The sequence below is a fragment of the Heptranchias perlo genome, unplaced genomic scaffold (assembly GCF_035084215.1).
Source record: "Heptranchias perlo isolate sHepPer1 unplaced genomic scaffold, sHepPer1.hap1 HAP1_SCAFFOLD_60, whole genome shotgun sequence".
Taxonomy (NCBI): domain Eukaryota; kingdom Metazoa; phylum Chordata; class Chondrichthyes; order Hexanchiformes; family Hexanchidae; genus Heptranchias; species Heptranchias perlo.
In genome coordinates this window covers 5069385-5094939 of record NW_027139623.1, presented here as the reverse complement: position 1 = coordinate 5094939, position 25555 = coordinate 5069385, and the positions used below count along the sequence as shown (strand labels likewise).

Genomic DNA, 25555 nt, shown 5'->3' with positions numbered 1-25555 from the left:
GTTTCAACGTCATTTAATAACTTTAAATAATTTGGACACAGAAATAAATTAGTTTGGTTTCAAGGCTCAGTTAAAATTGCAGCATAATACACGATTAAAAGGCCGTTTATATCCTCCGATTTCTCCCAATCAGTTTGTATATAAGTCGCCTTATATCAAATATAAGAGATGCTGGGTGAAATTCTATCTTTGCATGTATTTTAACAGAATTGAATTCAGTGTTATTACTCAATGAAAGCCTGAGAAGCAGTCTATTACTGCAACTCAAAAGGGAATTAGGTACATACTTGAAAAGGAAACATGCAGAACTATGGGAAAAGTGCAGGCAGCTGGGACTAATTGGATTGCACTTTCAAGGAGCCGGCACAGGCACGATGGGCTGAACGTCCTCCTTCTGCGCTGGAACAGGCTATAACTTTATGATTCTAATTGTGGTGACACTCGAAAATTAATTATTCGGTTTAAAATGTATTGGAAAGATTGCCACAATGTATTTTCATTGAATGTGTTTAAACACATCCTTGGCTCTGATGCTCTGCTCTTACTGTCAGGGTTTAACTTCCTGTTTGTCTGAGGTGAAACGCTTCTGAGCTGAAACCTTGGGTTTCCGTTGTAAGCATTTCCTGTCGCAATTAACTTCAGCAATAATTATTTTTTGCTGCTTTACTTATTGGTATTCAATTTTCCTCTTTCTTCCATGCCGAGGACACCCGCATTGTGCAATTTATGTCAGTGAGTAAACTGACTGTAAAATTATCGGTTTCCAGCGAATTGAAACACAATTCTGTTCTCATTATTTAGACTCCACCTCCTCCTTCAGTTGTAAACAATTTTACAACATCAAGTTATAGTCCAGCAATTTTATTTTAAATTCACAAGCTTTCGGAGGCTTCCTCCTTCCTCAGGTGTCCTCCTTCAGTGTGCTCGAGTTCACCACATCAGTGAGATATGGACCTGCACAGTGGCTGGAGACTAACGCCCTTCAACAAACACAGTGCTGCAGCTGTCCGTTATGCTCAGCATTAACCCCATCATCTCCAATTTTTAAAATCTCAATTCCCACCGTGAATGCATCCATCCATTCCATAATGGAGCTCCGACGCTTTCATTGCAATTCTGTTTCGTGATGTGGACGCATGTGACGATCTGTAAAGATACACAGTGTCTGCACACACACTCCACACCAGCTGCTTTCCCTTGTCTTTTACTGACGGTTTCACTCAGCCACAAAATGGGCCCTTCGTGTTTTTTGAACAAGTTTTCATGCGGTTTTGTGTCATTAGGCCCAAGGGCATCTTTTGATACTTGTCGTGGGTAATTGGAATGTTTTACAAAGGGACGTCTCGATTGATTTTATTCAGTTATAGAGGGGAATCCAGAACAATTGGGCATGGTATTAAAATTAGAGCTGGACCATTTGGAGTGAAAGCAGGAAGTACTTTTTCAAACAAAGTGGAGTGGAAATCTGGAAATCTCTCAAGTTCTGGAGTGGGAGTTTAACCGAAACGGACCAAAATGCCACCAATGTAATCACACTGAGAAATATCCCTAAAACAATTCACGAAAATCAGCTTGTTATATTCATCGTCTGAAGGTGTTGGTGTTCATTTAACTAATTAATGTTTTCTCCTTTTAGTTATCTTTGGGGATCGGCTGAGCGTTTCTCAAGGTTAGTGTCGACGTTTTTCTCTAAAATAATGAAATTCAATAACTACTGCTCTAGACTGCTAAATCATTCAGTTAGTTTTTATGTAAATAAATTTGATTACTGTAACCAATCGTGTTGTGTCATTGGTAGCAGTAATACAGATCTGTATCTCAGCAGCTGTCATTGCAAAGGCACTATGGGATATGTCCATGTTATGGACAGTACATCTATACACCTACTCTGTCGTGGGTTACAAAACTGCAAACAGCACTCCAGGTGGAACATAGGGACATAGGAACAGGTGTTGACCATTCGGCCCCTCGAGCTTATTCCACCATTCATTTAGACCATGACTGATCTTGCTTAGATCACATTTGGAGTACTCTGAACAGATCTGATCTCCATTTTATAAAAAGGATATGGAGGGACTGGAGAAAGTGCAAAAAGAATTACTCGGATGATTCTGGAACTGAGAAGTTATACCTATCAGGAAATATTGAGCAGGCTGGGCCGCTTTTCTCTAGAAAAGAACAGACTGAGGGATGACCGGATAGAGGTCTTTAAGATTATCAAATGGTTTGATAGGGTAGATATAGAGATGGTGTTTCCACTTGCGGGGAAGACCAGAACTAGAGGCCATAAATATTAGGTAGTCACTAATAAATATGGAATTCAGGAGAACCCAGGGAGTGGTTAGACGGTGGAACTCGCTACCACATGGTGTAGTTGAGGCAACTGGCAGAGATGCATTTAAGAGGAAGCTAGATAAACACATAAGGAAGAAAGGGATCGAACGATGTGCAGATAGGATTGGATTTGTAGGGAGGGACAATGGGATCATTTCTTTTCAACAATTTAAAGGTGATGAGTCCTTTTGTGATGTCCAAAGAACCGCTTAACGTTAAGGCAAATAATTTAAAACCTGACAGTAAATATAGTAACAATAATTGCAATAATATTTCGAAATAATAAAAATGATAACTACATATTAATATCAATCCGATTGCATTTTTCATATTGCTGGGTTTAAACCGATGATGTAACAATCTTTTCTTTCTCTTTTAGTTTATTTGACAGTTATGTGGAAAGTCGTCTCTGCAGGTATAACAATCCTTCATATTTCCAAACTGATTATGGGCCGAGTACAATTAATACATTGCAATTGACCGCGAGTTCTAAATAGCTATCGTTTTAATTTCATTCTAGTAACAACAATAATAAGAACAATGAGAAGAACACTAGGGATAATTTTAACTTTTAGCTGTAGTGCAAAACCGCCGATATTGGCTCAACCGTCCGTTATACATCGCTCCCGATTCCCATTTCTTTTGATTTCGGTGGAAGTAAAAAGTGGGAAAGGTTTATAACCGATGGCCGATCCGATATGGCCCGTTTTACTTAATCCTCAACAATTCAAATGAGAGGAAAGTGTAATTAAGAAGCAGGATGTTCCGTTTCATAACTATGCTCAAAATACTTCAGTGAATGAAAAGTGACGCATTATGTTGACTGCGAACTATAGTCCTCGCTTCCAACTTCCCATAACAACCAGTTAAATTGCTCCCCGTTATAGTGAGGAGCGGAGGACGGGGAAATCGATCCACTAGACTCTGCTCTATTTCTACAGTTTAAAAAAGGTTAATATAGAAAACGAAAATATGGAAAGACAATAGACAAAAACTTTCCGGTAAAGAAATGTTTCAATGGATTACAAAAGGTGACTCTTTTCAATCTTCCCTCATTTAGATGAGATCACGTTACGATTGGTGAACGGGAGAGACGCTTGTTCCGGAAGAGTGGAGATGTACTATAATAACACTTGGGGAGCTGTGTGCGATGATGATTGGGACATGCTTGATGCGAACGTCGCCTGTCGGCAACTGGGCTGCGGACCCGCCCAATCAGTTCCTGCTAACGCTCATTTTGGAACCGCGTCTGGGTCTTTTTGGTTGGATGATGTTCAGTGCAAAGGGACCGAGTCGACTCTGTGGCAGTGCCGAGCAAAGTCGTTGGGAGAACACAACTGTAACCCTGGCGAGGAGGCGTCTGTTATTTGTTCAGGTAGAGATAGATTGATTTTACCTGTTTTATGCAGGCATGATAATTGATTTCGAATAAGAAATGGCAGGTAAGGAAACTAATGCATCATCACGGTGAGGGACTGAAGTTTCGCTGTCCGTCGCCCTTTGGGTTGCAACGAGTTACGAATATAAATTTGGAGAAAGGAAAAGATGTTCGATTATGGAAGACCTTTTCATCCCGACTCTATGGCTGGGATTTTCCCTTACGTGGACTAGGCACACCTCAATTATCCTGTCCATCAAATTGAGTGGGAAGGAAACCGTGGGGGTTGAAGGTGAAAAGCCCTGTCTATGAAACAAAAGGAAACGACTCGCCCTTTGGTGCCGGTGCAGCTGCTAGTTGTAAACTGCCGACCCCTGGAGTAAAATTGAACATGGGTCGGGACGCAGAACAAGCGGTATCGCATTGGTCGCCCGCTGGATATTCATTTCCAGTGACTTCATATCATGATAGTATCACAGTGGGTACAGCACAGGAGGAAGCCATTCGGCCCATCGTGCCGGTGAAGGCTGTTCGAAAGATCTAACCAATTAGTCCCATTCCCCTGCTCTTCCCCCATTAGCCCTGTCATTTTTCCCGCTTGAAATATTTACCAAATCCCCTTGAATATAACTGATTTTCAGGGATGTCGAATAACAGTGGGAAATTCCGATTCTGCCTTCCGATTTTGCGTTCCCTCCCGAGTCTAATTTCACAACGTCGACTCTAATCTATGTTCGGCGCCTTTTGCAGCATTCTCTGAGATTCCTCCCTTTCGAACGTGTCTACAATTGTATTCCCAGTAATTTAAATGCATTCATTTGTTTTAACTCCCTCAGGACAACTTGAAGTCAGACTAGTGAATGGAGAAAGGCCATGTTCAGGACGAGTGGAGAGTGGGGAACCGTGTGTGACGATGATTGGGATGTATTCGACGCTGAAGTTGTCTGTGCACAGCTGCATTGCGGGTTTGCTGAATCCGCACCTGGAAAGGCCCAGTTTGGGGAAGGGAACTCCTCTATTTGGCTGGATTCTGTTCAATGCAACGGGTCGGAGAGCAACCTTTGGCAGTGTAAATCAAAGGCCCTGGGTCAGCACAACTGCAATCACCAGGAGGACGCGTCGGTCGTTTGCTCAGGTACATAACACGTCGTTTTTTGATTCAAGGAGAAAAACTTAACGAAAACAAAGATAGAAAGAAAGAAAGAAGGAAAGAAAGAGAGAAAGAAAGAAGGAAAGAGAGAAAGAAAGAAAGAAAGGAAGATGGAAAGGAAGAAGAAAGGTCGGAAGGAAAGTAAGAAAGGTACAAAGAAAGAAAGTTAGAACGAAAGAACGGTAGAAAGAAAGAAGGAAACAAATAAAGGAAGAAAGAAAGAAGGAAGGAAGGAAAGAAAGAGAATGAGAGAAGGAAGGAAAGAAATAAAGAAAGGAGGAACGAAAGGAAGAAAGGGAGAAGGAATGAAAGAAGGAAAGAGAGAAATTAAGAAAGAAATGAAGAATAAAGAAGGAAAGTAAAAAGGAAAGAAAGAAGTAAATAAAGAAGGACAGGAAGAAAGCAAGAAGGGAAGGAAAGAAGAAAGAAAGAAGGAAAGAAAGGGGGAAGGAATGAAATAAGGAAGTAAATAAAGAAAGAAGGAAAGAATGAATGAAAGAAAGAAAGCAAGAAGGAAAGAAAGGGGGAAGAAAGGAAATAAGGGAGCAAAGAAAGAAAGAAAGAAGGAAAGAATGAATGAAAGAAAGAAAGCAAGAAGGAAAGAAAGAAGGAAAGAATGATAAGATGTGAAGAAGGAAAGAAGGAAACAAAGAAAGAAAGAAAGAAAGAAAGGCATGAAGGGAAGAGAGGAAGAAGGAAAGAAGGAAAGAAAGAAAGGCAGAAGGAAGGATATAAGGAAGGGAATGAAGAATAAAGAAATAAAGAAGGAAAGGAAGAAGGAAGAAGGAAAGGAAGAAAGAAGGAAGGAAAGTAAAAATGGAAGAAAGAAGGAAAGAAAGAAAGGAAGAATGAAGGAAAGAAAGAAGAAAGGTCGGAAGAAAAGTAGGAAGGAGGATGGGAGGAAGGACAGGACAAAGAAAAGTATAAAGAAAGAAAGTTAGAACGAAAGAACGGTAGAAAGAAAGAAGGAAAGAAATAAAGAAAGAGATAAAGAAAAAGAAAAGCAGTATAGATAGAAGATGACCTCTCTAAAGTACAATTTCCAATAATTTCCGGCACAATAATTGTTTTTTTTTTCAAATTTCTTTTAATGTCGGCAAAATTATGGGCTACTTCACAGGGCAAAAAAAGACAAATGATTTCAATGAATCTGAAATTCATCTGCTTTTTGTGAAGTTGGATCAGGGAGATAATTTGTTGATCATACCGGAAAAACTCCTTTCTTTTCTTGGAGTGTTAAAACGAGACATTTAGCTTCCACCAGAACAGGGGAGAAGCGAATTGACCAACTCCAGCTATCCTGGAGTACTGCGCTTGGGTGCTGGATTATGCAGCTAAATTATGGTGTGATGGTCACATCATAAACTATTAGAGATAACAGTGCTTCCATGGCAGCCCAAGTGACGAATATTCGTATAGGGGTAAGAGTTCCCGTTTGCTGCCGACTGACACATTCTCTAATTGCACATCAGGAAATTGCTGTACAATTTACATATACAACCTCCTCAGTAAAATTAAGCATTGACGATGAATTGCAAGGAATTTAAAAGGACCATTCGGGTACAAAACGGAGGAATAACGATATGGTGCACCTTTCGGGATAGTGAGGGAACGGTTTGGGTGCGCTGCTCCTGTTCGGTGATGAAGAAGAGTGGGAAAGCAAAATCGGAACTGTGTTTGTCCATTTTCAATTGAAATTCAGAGTGTGAATAAAACATATAAAATTCTTACAGGGCAACCCTGGATGCAGGGAGGATGTTTCACCTGGTTGGGGAGTCCAGAACGAGGGGTTCACAGTCTCAGGATATGGGGTAGGACATTTAGGACTGAGATGAGGAGAAATGTCTTCACTCAGAGGGTGGTGAACCTATAGAATTCTCTACCACAGAAGGCAGTGGAGGCGAAGTCACTGAATATATTTAAGAAGGAGCTAGATAGATTTCTGGACACAAAAGGCATCAAGGGGTATGGGGAGAGAACGGGAATATGATATTGAGATAGAGGATCAGCCATGATCATATTGAATGGCGGACCAGGCTGGAAGGGCCGAATGGCCTACTCCTGCTCCTATTTTCTATGTTTCGATGTGATCTTTTGACATTCACGATGCGTGTTGAATTGGAGATGAACAGAAGAGAATAGAACAGGAACTTGGCGTTACAAGTGACCCAAAATCAATTTGAATGCATTGCTGCCTCCATATAATGAAATTTAGGATCCGCTCAATTATAGTTCCTGGTTCGTAGTTAACGTGAGTTTTGAACGTTTGATTACAGATCGACCATTAAAGCCCATTCTCTCACTGGAAACGGAATCCAGTATCTTTCTAAAAGGAGACACGGTGAGGATGACATGCAGGGCTTTGAGTTTGTACACCGGGAGCACCTTTTATTTGACGAAAGTTGGTGAAGTTTATCCCATTGCATCCCGAACTGCCCCAGAAGGAACTTACAGCATCAACTTCACCATCAAGGATGCAGACGTTAGCAAGGATGGTGACTACACGTGTCACTATCAAACAGGGAAATCAGGAAGACTTGTGAACTCAACCAGCAGCGATTCAGTGTATGCAAACGTAAGAGGTAGGCAAGAATAAGCCAATGGTATCTCTGGTCCATGAGAGAATGGTAATCGCATTCTCTCTCTCTCTTTCTCTCTCTCAGCTGTTGTTCATTTGGAAGCAATCTCGCCTCTGGGGTTATCTAAGAGTAATGGGTTCAAATCCAAAACTGAGATGCTTGAGCACAAAATCTAGACTAGCACTCCCAGTGCAGTGCTGAGGGAGCGCTGCAACTTTCGGAAGTTGGTGCCTTTCCGAAGAGGCATTAAACCAAGTTGTAGTTGATGTGAAAGATTTGTCTCAGGTTGATGTAAATTTCGAAGAAAAGCAGCCAGAGTTCTTCCAGGGGTCCTGGCCAACATTTAATCCTCAACCATTAATCAGGAAAAGAGATTATCACATTGTTGTGCGCAAAATGGCTGTCGCATTTCCTTCATTGCAACAATGACTGTACTTCAAAAAGGACATCATTGGCTGGAAACAGATAGGAGTTTTTTTAAACGCAATTTTTTTGTTATTTCTATCTTTCTTTTATTCTTTCTTTCTTTCCTTCTTTATTTTCTTTCTTTCATTCTTTCTTTCTTTTTCTACCTCTCTGAAACGCTTTTAGTTCTTTCTCAGTGAGCAGAGTTGCAGAGATTAACATTGCCGATTTCATGCAGTTTTGGCCCGTTGACCGAGCCTGACATCCCAAGTTAGTTGATGGGTATTTCGAATCGCTGCAAATACTCTTAGAAATAGAAAGTGAGATCCGTTTATCATGTTGATGTGAGCATAGCATAGTGGTTATGTTCGTGATCTAGTAATCGAATAGGCCTAGTCTACTATTCTAGCATCATGAGTTCAAATCCCGCTGTGGTAACAGGGGAATTTAAATTTAATTAAATAAAATCTGGAATTTAAAAAAAGCTGTTATCAATAATGGTGGCCATGAAACTACCAGGTTGTCGTTAAAACCCACCTCGTTCATTAATGTCCTTAAGTAAAGGAAACCTACCGTCCTTACCTGGTCGAGATGTGACTCCAGACCCACAGCAATGTGGTTGATTCCTAATCGCCCTCTGAAATGGTTGAGCAAGCCACTCAGTTGTTCAAGAAGGTGGCTCGCCACCACCTTCTCAAGGGCAATTAGGGATGGACAATCAACGCTGGCCTTGCCAGCGACGCCCACATTCCACGAACGAACAAAAAAAATAGTCACTATTTCCTCCTCTATCGCAAATGAGCACAGTTGTTCCGGGATGAATTGGGCATCAAAGTTAGGCACATAGAAAATAGGAGCAGGAGTAAACCAATCGACCCTTCGAGTCTGCTCCGTCATTCAATATGATCATGGCTGCTCCTTTGTCTCAATATCATATTCCCGCTCTCTCCCCGTACCCCTTGATGCCTTTTGTTTCTAGAAATATGTCTAGCACCTTCGTATATCTAATCAGTGACTTGGTCTCCTCTTCTGTGGTAGAGAATTCCACAGTTCACCACTCTCTGAGTGAAGAAATGTCTCCTTATCTCAGTCTTAAATGTCCTACCCCCGTATCCTGAGAATGTGACCCCCTCGTTCTGGACGCCCCAGCCAGGGGAACCATCCTCCCTTCATCCAATCTGTCTAACCCTGTCAGAATTTTATATGTTTCAATGACATCCCCTCTCATTCTTCTAAACTCGAGTGAGTACAGGCCCAGTCGACCAAATCTCTCCTCATAAGACAGTCCCTGCCATCCCAGGAATCAGCCTGGTGAACCTTCGCTGCACTCCCTCTATGGCAAGTATATTCTTTCTTAGGTAAGGACATTCAATTACGCCGACTTTCACGCCCAGCTTGCTGACTGGATGTTACACCGAAATTTAAAAGCAGGGTTCATTTGCCTATGCCAGATTATACAAATCGGTCCAAATGGAACGCCAGCAATAAGATCACAGTGGGTGAGCTGATATCCTCTGCGGCTTCAGCTCAGTGTCAGAGCTTCTTGCCTGTGCTGCTACTGTTGCTCCCATTATTATGCAGAACAGTGAAATGTCTATTAAGAAGGTTGCGCCAGCCCCTTCTGGACATATGGAGGGCGGGGACCCGGAAGTAATTAATGTGAACCGCGACTGACAGCTTAAGTATATTGCAATTCTCCATGAGAAAAAAACGTTTTAGAATTAATTGCGCAGAAAATCTCTGTGCTGCTCTTAAATTTTAGGCAACATTCTACACCACCGCTCCTGATGTGAGTACAGGAAAATGGCGTGAGTTAATCTTTTGAATGGGGACAGTCGTGTGTAAATATGAGGCAGAGGGGTTTGACGGTGAACGTTGCAAGTTAATTGTATTACAAAAACAGCGCTATGCTCTCCTTGCTCCGAGGTACGCCGCAAAATTCGACCCATTGTAAACAGGCTAATTGGTAATGAACAAGTTAAGTGAAAAATAATTGGAGATGCTTCAAAGGAGTGGAGCATCCCTCAAATCCAAGGATAGTAATTTATGCTCTTGGCGATAGTGTTAACTCGGATCGACTGCTCGCGATACACCTCGCTCCCATTTTCCATTCTATTGACTTCACTGTGAATAAAATCAGACAGCCCGACGATATCGCTCGTTTTAAACTATCGCCTGGAGTTAAACTTGCCCCCTTCTCCCCGCCAAGGTGTTAAAGGAACGAGGCTGTCATATTTTATACCTGAAGCGGTAAATATTGATCAACGTTTGGTGCTATGTCGACCCAGTCCTTGAAATTAACCTCCTTCACTACAATAACAATGTGTGTTCACATAGCGCCTTTAACGTAGTCTCACATCCCAAGGCACTACACATGAGTTATTCGGACAGGTGACCGAATTCTCGGTCAAAGAGGGAGTTTTTAAGGCGCATCTTAGAGGAGGAGAGAGAGATGGTGAGAGGCGGACTGGTTTCGGGAGGCGAGTCCAGAGCTTAAGACCGAGGCAGTTACTTCCTGTAACAGCCAAATAATTCGTTCCCGATTGGAGGCGAGTCAATCAGCAGTGAGGCAGATAGAAATCGATCCCCTGGTTTCAACTGTCTTTGTGCAGATTAAAAAAAATATTGGTGAATAAGGCATGAGGAAATTATGGAAACATGGGAAACGAAATTGCTCACGACATTATTTTGCTTTTTGTTTAATAAATATGAAGATTGGAACAGGAGTAGGCCATTCAGCCCCTCGAGCCTGTTGCGCCATTCAAATAGATCATGGCTGATCTGCATCTTAACGCCTTCATTCCGTAACATTTAATATCCTTGCCTAACAAAAATCGATCAATCCCAGTTTTGAAATTTTCAATTGACCCCCAGCCTCCACAGCTTTTTGGGGGAGAGAGTTCCAGATTTCCAATCCCCTTTGTGTGAAGAAGTGTTTCATAGCATCAAAACTGAATGACCTAGCTCTAAATTTGTGGTTATTCACCGTTCTCTGGACTCCCTCGCCAGAGGCAATAGCGTATCTCTATCTACCCTATGAATTAGTTTAATCATAATAGTGTTTCAATAGACACTTCAACTTTTTTTTAACACTTTCTCCTTTAGATGAGATCGCAATGCGTTTGTTAAACGGGACAGACTCTTGTTCCGGAAGAGTGGAGGTGTACTTTAATAACACTTGGGGAGCAGTTTGCGATGATGCTTGGGACATGCTCGATGCGACCGTTGTTTGTAGGCAACTGGGCTGCGGACCCGCCGAATCGGATCGTGGTAATGCTCATTTTGGAACCGCGTCTGGGCATTTTTGGCTGGATGATGTTCATTGCAAAGGGACCGAGTCGACTTTATGGACGTGTCCAGCAAATTTGGTGGGACAACACAACTGTGGTCCTGGCGAGGAGGCGTCTGTTATTTGTTCAGGTAGAGCTACAGTTTGTTAAAAAATATGATGACGGTATCACAACTCGTTAGAAATATGAACTACAGATAACCACACTAATGTGTTATGGAATTATCGTATATAATCCCACTTAGCAGACATATTTTCCTGGATTTTTTTTATAACTTGAAATTGTAAATTCTGCAAGGCAATTGGCAAATGCTAGTTTTAAAACTTCAAAACCCTGGACAATCATTTGGCAGTCTCGTTGAGCAATGTGGAAAGTTGTGATTTTGTTGTTGCGCTGTAGCATTGGTGATATTAGGACAGGTGACCTAATGCTTGGAAGGGAGAACAGATTCTGCACAGTATGTTCTAGCAAGCAACGTTGAATGGGTTTATTGAATGGATGCATCCAATTTTTAGCTGGACGGGGCGATTCAGAAGGACCTACTTTATTCGCTAGGCATGTGAGAGATCATGGGCCGCTGTGAATATTCAGTTCTGTCTCCGTTACACATTGAAAAAGTGAAGTGGACAATTATTGTCCTCCAAAAAGTGCCACGATGTCCATCCAGAGGAAGAATGTACCGAATTGGCAGATGAATTTCAATATAGATCAATGTGAGGTGGCACGTTTTGTTAGGAAGAATAAGACGGCCACGTAGCCCTTGGGAAATAAGAGTGTAAACGGGGAAGTAGAGCAGCTAGATTCAGGGGTACAGATACACACGTCACCAAAAGTAGCGACGCAGGTTAACAAGACCATAAAAAAGCAAGCCAAGCACTGGCGTTCAATTCTAGAGGGACAGAATTGGAATGCAGAGAAGTTACGCTAAAGTTGTACAGAACCATGGTTCGACCACACTTGAAGCTGATCTGGTCTCCACACTATAAAATGATATGGAGGCACTGGAGAAGGTGCAAATAAGATGTACTGGTAGGAGTGGGACTAACTGTATTGCTCTTGCAAAGAGCTAGCACGGGCTGAACGGGACGAATGGCCTCTTTCTGTGCAGTAACCATTCTATGATTCTATCATACCAGAAATGAGAGGTTATACCTATCAGGAAAGATTGAACAGGCTGGGACTCTTTTCTCTAGAAAAGGGAAGACTGAGAGTCACGTGATAGAGGTCTTTAAGATTTTTATAAGGGTTTGATAGGGTGTTTCCAATTGCGGGAGAGACCAGAACTAGGGGCCATGAACAAAAGATTGACACTAACCAATCCAATATCGAACTCAGGAGAAACATCTTCATCCAGGGAGTGGTGAGAATGTGGAACTCGCTCCCACAAGGAGTAGTTGAGGCGAATAGTGTAGATGCATTTAAGGGGAAGCTGGATAAACACATGAGGGAGAAAGGAATGGAAGATATGTTAATAGGGTGAGATAAAAAGGGAGGGAGGAGGCTCACATGGAGCATAAACACCGGCATGGATCCGTTGGGCCAAATGGCCTGTTTCTGTCCTGTAAATTCCAACTATTTCTTTGCAATTGAACGCCATACCATCGTGCTGATGACTGGGACTTAACTCGACGCGGAATTGTCTGCACGCAGCTGCATTGTGGATTTGCTGAATCCTCCCATGGAAATGCCAATTTTGGGGAAGGGAGCTCATCTATTTGGCTGGCTTCTATAAAATGAGAAGGCCGGGAGACCGACCTGTGGCATTTGCCAATCAAACGACTGGGGTCAGCACAACTGCAATCACAAACAGGATACTTCGGTTGCTTGATCAGGTACACACTGATGCTGCGTGTTTGACAGCGAGAGCAAAACAGACAGAAGGTTAGAAAGAAAGAAAGAAAGTTGCCAAATCTTTCACATCCAATTAATTGTATTTTTTTGCTGTAACCCTGCTTTGGGAAGGGTTGAGATTGGAAAACTATCACCTCTGTTTTTCCCTTTGACAGTGGAATTCAGAGTGTGATCTTTTAACATTCGTGGTACGTATTGAATCGAAAATTATAAGGACAGCGAACAGAACAGCAATGTAGATGATCCGACACAAGATTAAAGATATTTATATACAGTATTCCTATAATGAGGTTTACACTCTGCTCATCGCTGTTCCTGATTCACAGAAAATGTTAATTCTGAATTTCTGATTTCAGGTCGACCATTAAAGCCCATTCTCTCACTGGGAAGGAAATCTGGCCCCTTTCTGAAAGGAGACACCGTAACGATGATGTGCTGGGCTTCGCGTCTTTATGCAGGAGGCACCTTTTATTTGAATAAAGTTGGCGAATCTAAGCCCATTTTGTCGCGAACTGCACCAAAAGGAACTCATAACATCACCTTCACCATCGACGATGTAAATGTTAGCTGGAGTGGAGACTACACGTGTCACTGTCAAACAAGGAATTCAGGATGGCTGATCAACTCAACCAGTAGTGAACCAGTCCATGTACACGTAAGAGGTGAGCGAGATTGTCTATTGAGAGCTAAAATCGTCCCATCGCTATCTCTCTCTCTCTATTTAACCATCTCTGAAATGCTTTTAGTTGTATCTCCGACAGAAAGAGAAAGAGATGCAGAGATTGAACGAGTACAGTTAGCAACTTGATTCATTGTGGATAGGTTCACCTTACCTGACATCTCGAGTTAGTTAATGACTGTTTGAAATTGCCGTGAATACTCTTGTAAAGACAAAGTTAGATCAGTTCGTTCAGGTCATTGTCAGCACTGGTCATTATCTCCAGCTCTATCACAGTTCTGTTGATTTACCTGCAGCCCATGGTCGGATTGGGCATAACAGCAAGCATACTTCTGGGATGTATCTGCAGATCCACACACAGCGCTTGGGGAACACATGAAACTTGGATGGGGATGCTAAATGGATAGGATCGCATGGGCCGACGTTTATACGCCCCACTTGATATTCAGTCCTTTTGAAGTCAATGGGGGAAAAGTTGGATAAGGGCCGTTTTTGGGCACGGGTAGCGTGATGCTCTATTACCCCGCGCCCAATGGCCCCTGCGAGTTTCGGCCAGCCGGAGGGCTCACCTGCAAACAGCATTCCATTCAGGATCTTGCACGTGGAATCAATACAATTCGCACTTTCCACCACCAGGGGGAGCTCAATCTCTTAAAGGGAGGATGTTTCTTAGAAATCTCTTAAAGGTAGCTGGTACATGTTATTTCCTGAAAATAACAGTCTACTGTCTGCACGGAGTCTGAACAGATATCAGACATCACACATGTAAAACACAGATGCAGGTCCCATCCCTATGTTTACACACTGATGAGTTATGTTAAAACATTGAATAAAGGTTGCGCACTACTAAATCCCACATCCTCCAGACCTCACCAATGTGCCGATCTGAGTTGGTACTAGGCCTGCGAGAGTGCATGCACCAAGGTTCTCTGCTGATGCACTAGAGGCCTTGGTGCAAGAGGTGGGCAGAAGGAGGGACATCCTATATCCGCTGTGGGGGAGCAAGAGGTCCTCCAGACATATATCCAAAAGGCAGTGGGAGGCAGCGGGGGACGAAATCAATGCCAGGTGAACAGCATCATGAACATTGATGCAGTGGAGGGAGAAGTTCAATGCCTTGACATGAGTGGTCGAGGTGAGTGAGGTGCGTGCGCATCCAAGACGCCATTTTGGATGTCAGCGAGGCCGTGGAGCGCCGAAACAACGGGCGCTACACTGCCCAATTTTGCGCCCAATGTGCCTGAATATCAGACGAGGAGTATAAAGGGCGATATTATACCGCCCGTTTTGCACTACTCTTCAAGCCGAATTTCTACCCCTGGATATTTTACTGACAGGTTGAAGACCATCAATTGTCTAGTTCCGGCGCGCCATTAGTTAATCTGGTTCACGTTAATGAAATAATGGTGTCACAGATTTCGGAATGTTTGCATTACAGAACACAATTTCATGGAAGCATTGATCCGCCTCTGCCTTGCTGCTGTTTTCCTGGTTCTTATTATATTTCTACTTGCGTGGGGATTGACGAAAAAATATCGGCGTAAAGATAAAACCTACAGTAGCACAGGTGAGAGTGTACTGCGGATGTTATTGAACTTAAGACTCTGTGCTTTATTTTATTGTCTTTTTACAATCTTGTAGTGAGATTTGATTAATTAACATGTGCTGTACATTGGGATATATGCGTCCGGTAGTTGTAACAACGATTGTTGTAACATACTAATCGATCCCTTTACTTAAATATATTAATGTCACCGCTTTGAAATTTAAATATATATATATATATATATATATATTAGAATTTCCTGGCTGCTTCTCCCACTCCTCCGCCGAACTTCCACCAAAACTACAGTGGCAGAGCGGGCGAAGACCTGAGGACATTCTCTGGGCGAAAAGAACAGTAGTCATTTTTGTCTGGCCGATGATTAATGTCTATTTTTGTTTTCACTGCAACAGAAAATTGCAAACGGTTCAACGATCCTGGAAATTACCGGCGATATAATTCAAGTGCAGCAGACAGCCTGCATCGGGAGAGCAGTTTGTAGTTATGGGAAGTGCACACGGAACTGACCCGTATTGAATGATCCAGTTAAATTGCGTGATTCAGAAAGGCGCATACTGTCGAATTGACCGCTGATCCACAATGGAAATCCATAACCAACAGATCAGTCTGCTTAAAACGTCGTCTGTTTCGTTAAAACTTAGCGTTAAATTCTTTGTGTTCAATTTGTAGCACATTTGCTATCATATCTTTGTCATAATTCTGTATGAAGGTACTTCATTATAAATTCCTAGCTCCACATTTAAAATGAGCTCTATGAAAAAATAACACAGTGTGATTGCACCTCCCCTTCAGTGGTGACCCACTAATCCCTTAGTTTTGCCTCTCTAAGTTCCTCAACTTGTACGTCAGAGACTTTCCGATGCTTCCACCAACTCTGCTGCCCCACTTCCCAAGTTACTGCACGTTTTGCTATTCAACTGTAAGTAATCAGGTCAAAGTACTCAATAAAAAAACAACGACAGAATGTATTTCATTGAAAACGGGGGCTGAATCGTTGCATGCGTACCTTTATCCAATTAACCAATACCCTGTAATGCGACTTCCCCTGAAGATTACACTCGGTCTTGATTGGAGTATCTGAGCTCCTCTGCAGTACAGGCCGAGGAAATGAGAGACGCAAAACCGTGGTGTTACAGTACCAAGGGTGAATAGATCGGACTTCAGCGTGACAATTTACATAGAAATGTGCACATTGAAATTTATAATGGGAAAATGTGTGCAGAGACCTAAGTTATATTAATGTATATCAATGCATATTATTACTCGACCTCTCCAGTGTGAGTCATTGAGATGTCCGCCGTGCCCTTGTCCATTTGAATTATGCTTCATAATATTATGCTTTCTTGTTGACTCATAATCTCCAGTACAATGACTTACCATTAAGTGGCAGGAATGAAAATGGTGAATATAATGAAATAAAGCATATTTCGCATATTATTTTCAGTTCAAACAAATACAAAAAGAACCAAACGTACATAGTCAGAATGACAAATCAATAAAACCAATTATAATAACGATTAAATGAGAAAGCGAGTTTATGCTGACAAGCTATTTATTAATGAATCAATTATTACACAAGCAACAGTAAAACTCCATTCAGAGAATAAAAAACACGCCAGAAATATTTCGGCATCTATTCGCAGACATGAGGTAGCCTTTGGATGGCGGATGCAATGGTTTGGGGGGAAATGGCCTGCAGAATGTGGGGTGAAATCGGCGGTGGAGCAATACAAGCGATAGAGCACAGGCAGATCGATTTACATCTCACCAAGGAAACGAAGCTCGGGCGTTGTGTAAAACGGGCGGCCCATCCGTTGTCGCCCGTGTTATCGCGAAAGAGAGAACATTTTTGGTGGGCGAACAAAAGTAGGAGCAAGGAGAAATCAATATCCTGACACAGCTAACCATGATACGAAAAACATTTTTTAAGACATTCAGGGGCACTGTAATCCCGGAAGAATATTAACAGGGAATTGGGGCTGAGGTGCTGCCTGAATCGTGCCGCTGTGTGTCTAAGTGTAGGAATCAGTGGCTTTTGGAGTTCCATCTAGTGATAGAAATGTGCAGTTGCAGGTATTGAATGTGATGTGGCGATGCCAGTGATGGACTGGGGTGGACAAATGTAAGGAGTCTTGCAACACCAGGTTATAGTCCAACAGCTTTATTTGAAATCACAAGCTTTCGGATGTGGCTGATCTCCACTTTCTCGCCCAATCCCCATATCCCTTGATTCAATTAGCGTCCACAAATCCATCAGTCTCATCCTTGAATATACTCAACGACTGAGCATCCACAGCCCTCGAGGGTAGAGAATTCACAACCCTCTGAGTGAAGAAATTCCTTCTCGTCTACGTCTTGAATGGCCGACCCATTATCCTGAGACTATGTCCCCTAGTTCTGGACTCTCCAGCCAGGGGAAACAGCCTCTCAGCATCTAACCTGTCAAGCCCCCTCCAGTATCTACAATGAAATCACCTCTCATTCTTCTAAACTCAAGAGAGTACAGGCCCATTCTACTAAATCTCTCCTCATAGGACAACCCACTCATTCCAGGAATCAATCTAATGAACCTTCGTTGCTCTGCCACTCAGGCAAGCATATCCTTCCATTGATAAGGAGATCAAAACTGTACACAACATTCCAGGTTTAGTCTCACCAAAGCCCTACACAATTGAGGTGCGACTTCCTTAATCTTGTTGGCTATACCAGTCAGATGGAGGTAGGTACAAATTTGTAATTTTAATGTATTAGTTTCCCTAAGATTACAGCTGTCCGTGGAAGGAGGGCCTACCTAAGAGCTGAGGATCCAGGAGCGAAGAGATATCACACCTACTGACGATCGCTCACCACTTTGGCCACAGTAGGGAGCGGATATCGCACCACCCCCATTCTGTAGGGGGTTAAGACCATCATCTCACTGGAAGGCGAGGCAACCATTCCCACTGCGCCAACTCATAATGATAAGATTATATAGGTTCCTGGGTTAAATGCTCAAAGCTGCTAATATATTAGCGGTAAGATGAACTCACAATACAGGACGCCGAATGCTGTCTTGAGCCAGCTACATAATGACTCTAATCATAAACTAATCTAGCCAATTGGTGTCAATATAGGACACTGGTGTAAACGAGCAAATTGGAACCAGACAACTAATTAATGTGGAATTACCATGACATAAATAAATTGCCTTTGTAACCTTCTTTACTGGATCTGGCAGTTAACTCTATCTCGTAATAATTTGCATACATTATGTCTACTGATTAAATGCTGTTATTAAGGACACGAGGATAATGAAGATACTTTAATTCATGACTATATGGTCTGTATTCTCCTCTCAGAATGTTGTCAAGAAAGGGTTCGTTCCTTCACTGTGTACTCAGTTCCAACACTGCAAGGTAGTGGACAGGTAAGAAAATAATAAGAAAGGCTAATGGAATGCTGGCCTTTATTTCAAGGGGGTTGAAAAACAAAGGCGTTTAAGTTATGCATCAGTTTTACAGCCTTGGTTAGATCCCACCTGGAGTATTGCGTTCAGTTCTGGGCACCGCATCTCAGAAAGGAAATATTGGCCTTGGACGGGTCGCAGTGCAGAATCACCAGAATGATACCGGGGCTAAAAGGATTGCATTATGAATACAGGTTACCTAAACATGGGTTGTATTCCCTTGAGCTTAGAAGGTAAAGGGGTCGATTTAGACAATGTATTTAAAAGGATCAGAGGAATCGATAAGGTGTATACAGATAATCGATTTCCCCTGGTGGAGAGATCCAGAATAAATCGAAACAATCTTAAAATTCGAGTTAAATCGTTCAGGAGTAACATCAGGAAATACTTTTTTCACAATAAGAGCAGTGGAAACTCATAAGTCGCTCCCACAGAACATACAAACTAAGTGCAGGAGTAGGCCACTCGGCCCCTCGCACCTGCTCTGCCATTTGATAAGACCATGGCTGATCTGATTACGACCTCAAATCTACTTTCCCGTCTACCTACTATAACTTTTGACCTCCTTGTTAATCAGGGCTCTCTCTAACTCAACCTTAAAAATATTCAATGACCATGCCTTCACCGCTCTCTGGGAAGGGAGTTCCACAGACTCACGACCCTCGGAGAGAAAAAAAATCTCCTCATCTCCGCTTAAATGGGACACCCCTTATTTTTAAACCGTGGCCCCCTAGTTCTAATCCCTCCCACAAGGGGAAACATCCCCTCAACATTTACCGCTTCTAGTCCCCTCATGATCTTATATATTTCAATAAGATCACCTCTCATTCTTCTAAACTCCAGTGTATACAGGCCCAAATTGTCCAACCTTTCCTCATCCCAGGAATCAGTCGTGTGAACCTTCTCTGAACCACCTCGAAAGCAATTATGAGGTAAAAGCTAAAGAATTCCAGTTCCCCTTTTTTGTAACATACAATTTCTTCATCTTCCCGTTTATTGGCGAAACTTTTAACTTCGGTGACGGAGTAAAACGCCCGTTCTACCGCCAAATTTTCCTTTCAATTGACTTCAATGGATAATCTAGCTTTCCGCTTAAACACCTTGCCTGAATTTTCTTTGCATTGAAGTCACAGGTAAGGATAATCAACTGCCAATATAATCAAAAATTACCTTTTTTTTCTTTCACACGACGATCGAATTGCTTCATATTCCAAGCTTTTCCTGAAATCTTCCAGAATTTGAATTCAGAATGGACAATTGGGCCACCCATGTTATGAATTCAAATTAAAACGTTAGACATTAGAATATCTTCTGAGTTTGGAGTTTAAATCTTACATTAACAACAATAATGAGAAAGATTTCATCTGCTTTTATTGCAAGAAGTCACAAGTTAGGATAACCTGACCAGCAATCGGTATTCAACTAACTGTATCTGACTGTGACGAATAATATTAATACAGCATTAGTATGTTTGTATTTTCAAAAGGCATTCAATAAGTTGCCACATAAAAGGTTGTTACACAAGGTAAGGTCTCATAGGGTTGGGCGTAATATATTAGCATAGATAGAGGATTTATTAACGGACAGGAAACAGAGTGTAAGGATAAACGGGTCATTTTCAGGTTGGCAGGCTGTAACTAGTGGGATGCCGCATGGATCAGTGCTTGGACCTCAGCTATTTACAATCTATATTAGTGACTTAGATGAAGGGACCGAGTGTAATTTATCCAAGTTTGCTGACGATACAAGCAAAAGCTTGATGCGTAATCTAATTGACGTGTTTAAAATGATAAAACATTCGATAGGGTAGATAAGGAGAAACTACTCCATCTGGTGGGCAAATCCAAAACAAAGGAGCAAAATCGGAAAATTAGGGCCATTTCGGAGCGAAATCAAGAACCACTTTTTAACTCAAAGGGTTCTAGAAATCTGGAACTTTCTCCTCTAATAGACTGCGGATGTTGGGTCAATTGGAATTGTCAAGGATGAGATCGATATGTTTTTGTTAGGTGAGGGTATCATGGAAAATTGATCAAAGGCGGGTAAATGGAGTTGAGGTGCTGATCACCCGTGATGTAATAGAATGGCGGTGATTGCAGGAGGGGCAGAATGGCCGACTCCTCATCCTATGTTTCAACCAACATCGTCAGAACAAATTATATCGGCATGGATCTCATTTGTTATTTGCGGCTGCTTGCACAAGAATTAAACTTGAAAAATAATTTCATGGACTGAAAGTATTTGCAGACGTCTTGCAGATGTGGGAAAAGCACGGTTTGTAAATCTAAGTTCTTTCTTCCTTAAAGCTGAGAAGCTCCAACAATTGAGAATAAGAGAAATAGGCTCTAAGTTTCTTCTCCGTGTCACCCACTGTGTTTTGTCCTCTTCTCGAATCTTGTCATCTGAGCCCCATCGACCTCTCCACTCACTGTACACAGTTTCACCTTCATCCATCTCCCTCTTGTATCACTCACTCTCACCTTTATCAATCTCCCTCTTGTATCACTCACTCTCACCTTTATCAATCTCCCTCTGTATCACTCACTCTCACCTTTATCAATCTCCCTCTTGTATCACTCACTCTCACCTTTATCAATCTCCCTCTGTATTGACTCACTCTCACCTTTATCAATCTCCCTCTTGTATCACTCACTCTCACCTTTATCAATCTCCCTCTGTATCACTCACTCTCACCTTTATCCATCTCCATCTGTATCACTCACGCTCAACTTTATCTATTGTCCTCTGTATTACTCACCTTTATCCATCTCCCTCTGTATCACTCACTCTCACCTTTATCAATCTCCCTCTTGTATCACTCACTCTCACCTTTATCAATCTCCCTCTGTATCACTCAATCTCACCTTTATCCATCTCCCTCTGTATCACTCACTCTCAACTTTATCCATTGTCCTCTGTATTACTCACCTTTATCCATCTCCCTCTGTATCACTCACTCTCACCTTTATCAATCTCCCTCTGTATCACTCACTCTCACCTTTATCCATCTCCCTCTGTATCACTCACTCTCACCTTTATCCATTGTCCTCTGTATTACTCACCTTTATCCATCTCCCTCTGTATCACTCACTCTCACCTTTATCAATCTCCCTCTGTATCACTCACTCTCACCTTTATCCATCTCCCTCTGTATCACTCACTCTCACCTTTATCTATTGTCCTCTGTATTACTCACCTTTATCCATCTCCCTCTGTATCACTCATCTCACCTTTATCCATCTCCCTCTGCATCACTCACTCTCACCTTTATCCACCTCCCTCTGTATCACTCATCTCACCTTTATCCATCTCCCTCTGCCTCACTCACTCTCACCTTTATCCACCTCCCTCTGTATCACTCACTCTCACCTTTATCCACCTCCCTCTGTTTCACTCACTCTCACCTTTATCAATCTCCCTCTGTATCACTCACTCTCACCTTTATCAATCTCCCTCTGTATCACTCACTCTCACCTTCATCCATCTCCCTCTGTATCACTCACTCTCACCTTTATCTATTGTCCTCTGTATTACTCACCCTTATCAATCTCCCTCTGTATCAATCACTCTCACCTTTATCAATCTCCCTCTGTATCACTCACTCTCACCTTTATCAATCTCCCTCTGTATCACTCACTCTCACCTTTATCTATTGTCCTCTGTATTACTCACCTTTATCAATCTCCCTCTGTATCAATCACTCTCTCCTTTATCCATCTCCCTCTGTATCACTCACTCTCACCTTTATCTATCGTCCTCTGTATTACTCACACCTTTATCCATCTCCCTCTGTATCACTCACACCTTTATCCATCTCCCTCTGTATCACTCACGCTCACCTTTATCAATCTCCCTCTGTATCACTGACTATCACCTTTATCAATCTCCCTCTGTATCACTGACTCTCACCTTTATCAATCTCCCTCTGTATCACTCACTCTCACCTTTATCTATCGTCCTCTGTATTACTCACACCTTGATCCATCTCCCTCTGTATCACTCACTCTCACTTTTATCAATCTCCCTCTGTATCACTGACTCTCACCTTTATCAATCTCCCTCTGTATTACTCACTCTCACCTTTATCTATCGTCCTCTGTATTGCTCACACCTTTATCCATCTCCCTCTGTATCATTCACTCTCACCTTTATCTATCGTCCTCTGTATTACTCACACCTTTATCCATCTCCCTCTGTATCATTCACTCTCACCTTTATCTATCGTCCTCTGTATTACTCACCCCTTTATCCATCTCCCTCTGTATCACTCACTCTCACCTTTATCTATCGCCCTCTGTATCACTCACACTTATATCCATCTCCCTCTGTTGGTGTCACCACTCTACACACAGTCTCACCTTAATCTATTTCCCTGTGCATCACTCAGTGTACTCCCTCTCGCCTTTATGTTGGAGTCTCTCTGTATCACTGTGCTCAGTCTCACCTTTATCTAGCTTCCTCTGTATGCTGTCTCACTCTTATCCACCTCCAGCTGTTAGAAAGGCGGCAGCCAAATTGCGCCCAGCAAACAGCAATGTATCAATAGCCAGATCATCTGTGTTTTCATGATGTTGGTTAAGGGATAAATATGGGCCAGGATATCGGGGACAAATCCCATGCTCTTCTACCAAATAATGCCATTGGATCTTTCACGTCCACCTAAGAGGGCAGTCGGGGCCTCGGTATGAAGTCTCATCTGAAGGTCGGCACCTCCGACAGTGCAGCACTCCCTCAGCACCGCACTGGGAGCGTCAGGCTGCGTTAGTTGCTCAAGTCTCTGGAGTGGAACTTTATACCCACGACCTTCATGACTCAGGCGAGCGAGTTATCAACCGAGGCACAGCTGACACTAATTGATCGCCCCAGAAAGTAGACTGTGCTGTGGTCCGAATACTTAAAACGTTGCAGACGACACAAAGCTGGGGTGGAATGTGAGCTGTGAGGAGGATGCAAAGAGGCTCCAATGTGATTTAGGCAAGTTGGGTGAGTGGGCAAGAAGATGGCAGATGCAGTATAACGTGGATAAATGTGAGGTTATCCACTTTGGTTGAAAAAAACAGAAAGGCAGATTATTTTCTGAATGGAGATAGATTGGGAAAAGGGGAGTTGCAACGAGACCTGGGTGTCCTTGTACACTAGTCGCTGAAAGCGAGTATTCAGGTGCGGCAAGCAGTTAGTAAGGTGAATGGTATGTTGGCCTTCATTGCAAGAGGATTTGAGTACAGGAGCAGGGATGTCTTACTGCAGTTTTACAGGGCTTTGGTGAGACCACATCTGGAGTATTGTGTGCAGTTTTTGTCTCCTTATCTGAGGAAGGATGTCCTTGCCATGGAGGGAATGCAACGAAGGTTTACCAGACTGATTCCTGGGATGGCAGGACTGACGTTTGAGGAGAGATTGGGTCGACAAGGCCTATATTCACTGGAGATTAGAAGAATGAGAGGTGATCTCTTTGAAACATATAAAATTCTAACAGGACGAGACAGACTAGATGCAGGATGGATGTTCCCATTGGCTGAATCAGTGGAGGGTATGGTTTGTGTCTGGATGTCAATCATTTTTTAAAAATCGCCCAACACACCTGGTGTGCAGAAGCTGAGTGCTGCAGTACTGCAGTGGAGTCAGACACTGACACTGATTGTATCGCTGGTTTTCATTTGTCGATATTCAGAATGATCATTAACAGAGATATTAAACTGATCACTTTTGTATTTTCTACCTCACCTGTTCTTGAGTAATGAGAGAATATTTTATTTATACAGGCAAATCCTTGAAGGACCCAGAATAAATGTGATGTTTCCTCCAGCCAAAGCAGAAGGAACAGTGCAGCCAGCTCCTTCTCACACACAGTAGGTACACTATCACTCACAGAGAGCACAGAGACACAGACAGGTCATCAGTTCCACAGTCTCAGACAGCAGAAGTAGTCAGTCCCACACTGTTCCCAAGTTCCAGAGACACATTTTCAATCCAACTGTCAAACAGAGCAGGTGATGCAGATACTGTTCCATTTCCCCCTAACTCAGTCCCGCTGACAGGGAAATACAAAAATCCCAGTCCAAAATCACACTCTCAGATTGAAAAGCACTGTGTCAATCTCACAACAGGGCAACATTAAATATCAGATAGAAATCACACATGGTACCTGATTGAAAAGGTACAGAATGAATCCAACGATGTACCGTGTGATTCCAATTGAATACTAGCCCAGAACTCACATACAGTATCAGATTGAGAAATGCTGTGAGAGTTTAACCTGAGAAACACATTAGATACCAGTTTATAATATATTCATAGTATGAGATTTAAAGATACAGTATCAATTCTATTAGTACAGACTGAAATACACATTACATACCAGTCCAAATATCTCATACAGTATTAGATTGAGGGATACTGTATCAATTCCATTATTTTAGACTGAGGTACACATTATAGCTACTATGTCAACATATCAGTTTGAAAGATATATTGTCACTCAAAATTGTACTCACAGAGATACAGATTTAAGAGTAGTCCAAAAAGTGCACACATTATCTGACTAAAACCTACATCATATCCTAAAGTGTATCCATTTTAACAATTAAATAATGAGAAAAACTATGTCAGGATTACATCATTTAAATTGTAGTTTTCAACATCATAAATATAATCTGAGTGGAAAATTGCATACAGATACAGAATGAATCCCAAACTCACACACAGTACCAGGGACTGACAGATACAGAATGAGTCTCACACTCACATACAGTACCACATACTGAGAGATACATAATGAATCCCACACTCACACACAGTACCAGAGAATGACAGATACAGAATGAATCTCAAACTCACATACAGTACCAGGGACTGACAGATACAGAATGAATCCCAACTC

At 42.2% G+C, this 25555-nt stretch overlaps 1 protein-coding gene across 1 annotated transcript; it reads left to right on the top strand.

The window, feature by feature from the left end:
• Window positions 1–1373: 1373 nt before the first annotated feature.
• LOC137316797 (scavenger receptor cysteine-rich type 1 protein M130-like) lies at window positions 1374–16726 on the top strand. Its single transcript, XM_067980638.1, has 9 exons — window positions 1374–1669; window positions 2714–2749; window positions 3395–3709; window positions 4549–4847; window positions 7139–7444; window positions 10952–11266; window positions 13344–13649; window positions 15105–15233; window positions 15623–16726. The coding sequence occupies exons 4-9, from the start codon at window positions 4586–4588 to the stop codon at window positions 15709–15711; spliced, it is 1407 nt and encodes a 468-aa protein (XP_067836739.1). The 5' UTR covers window positions 1374–1669; window positions 2714–2749; window positions 3395–3709; window positions 4549–4585; the 3' UTR covers window positions 15712–16726.
• The last annotated feature ends 8829 nt before the right edge of the window (window positions 16727–25555 follow it).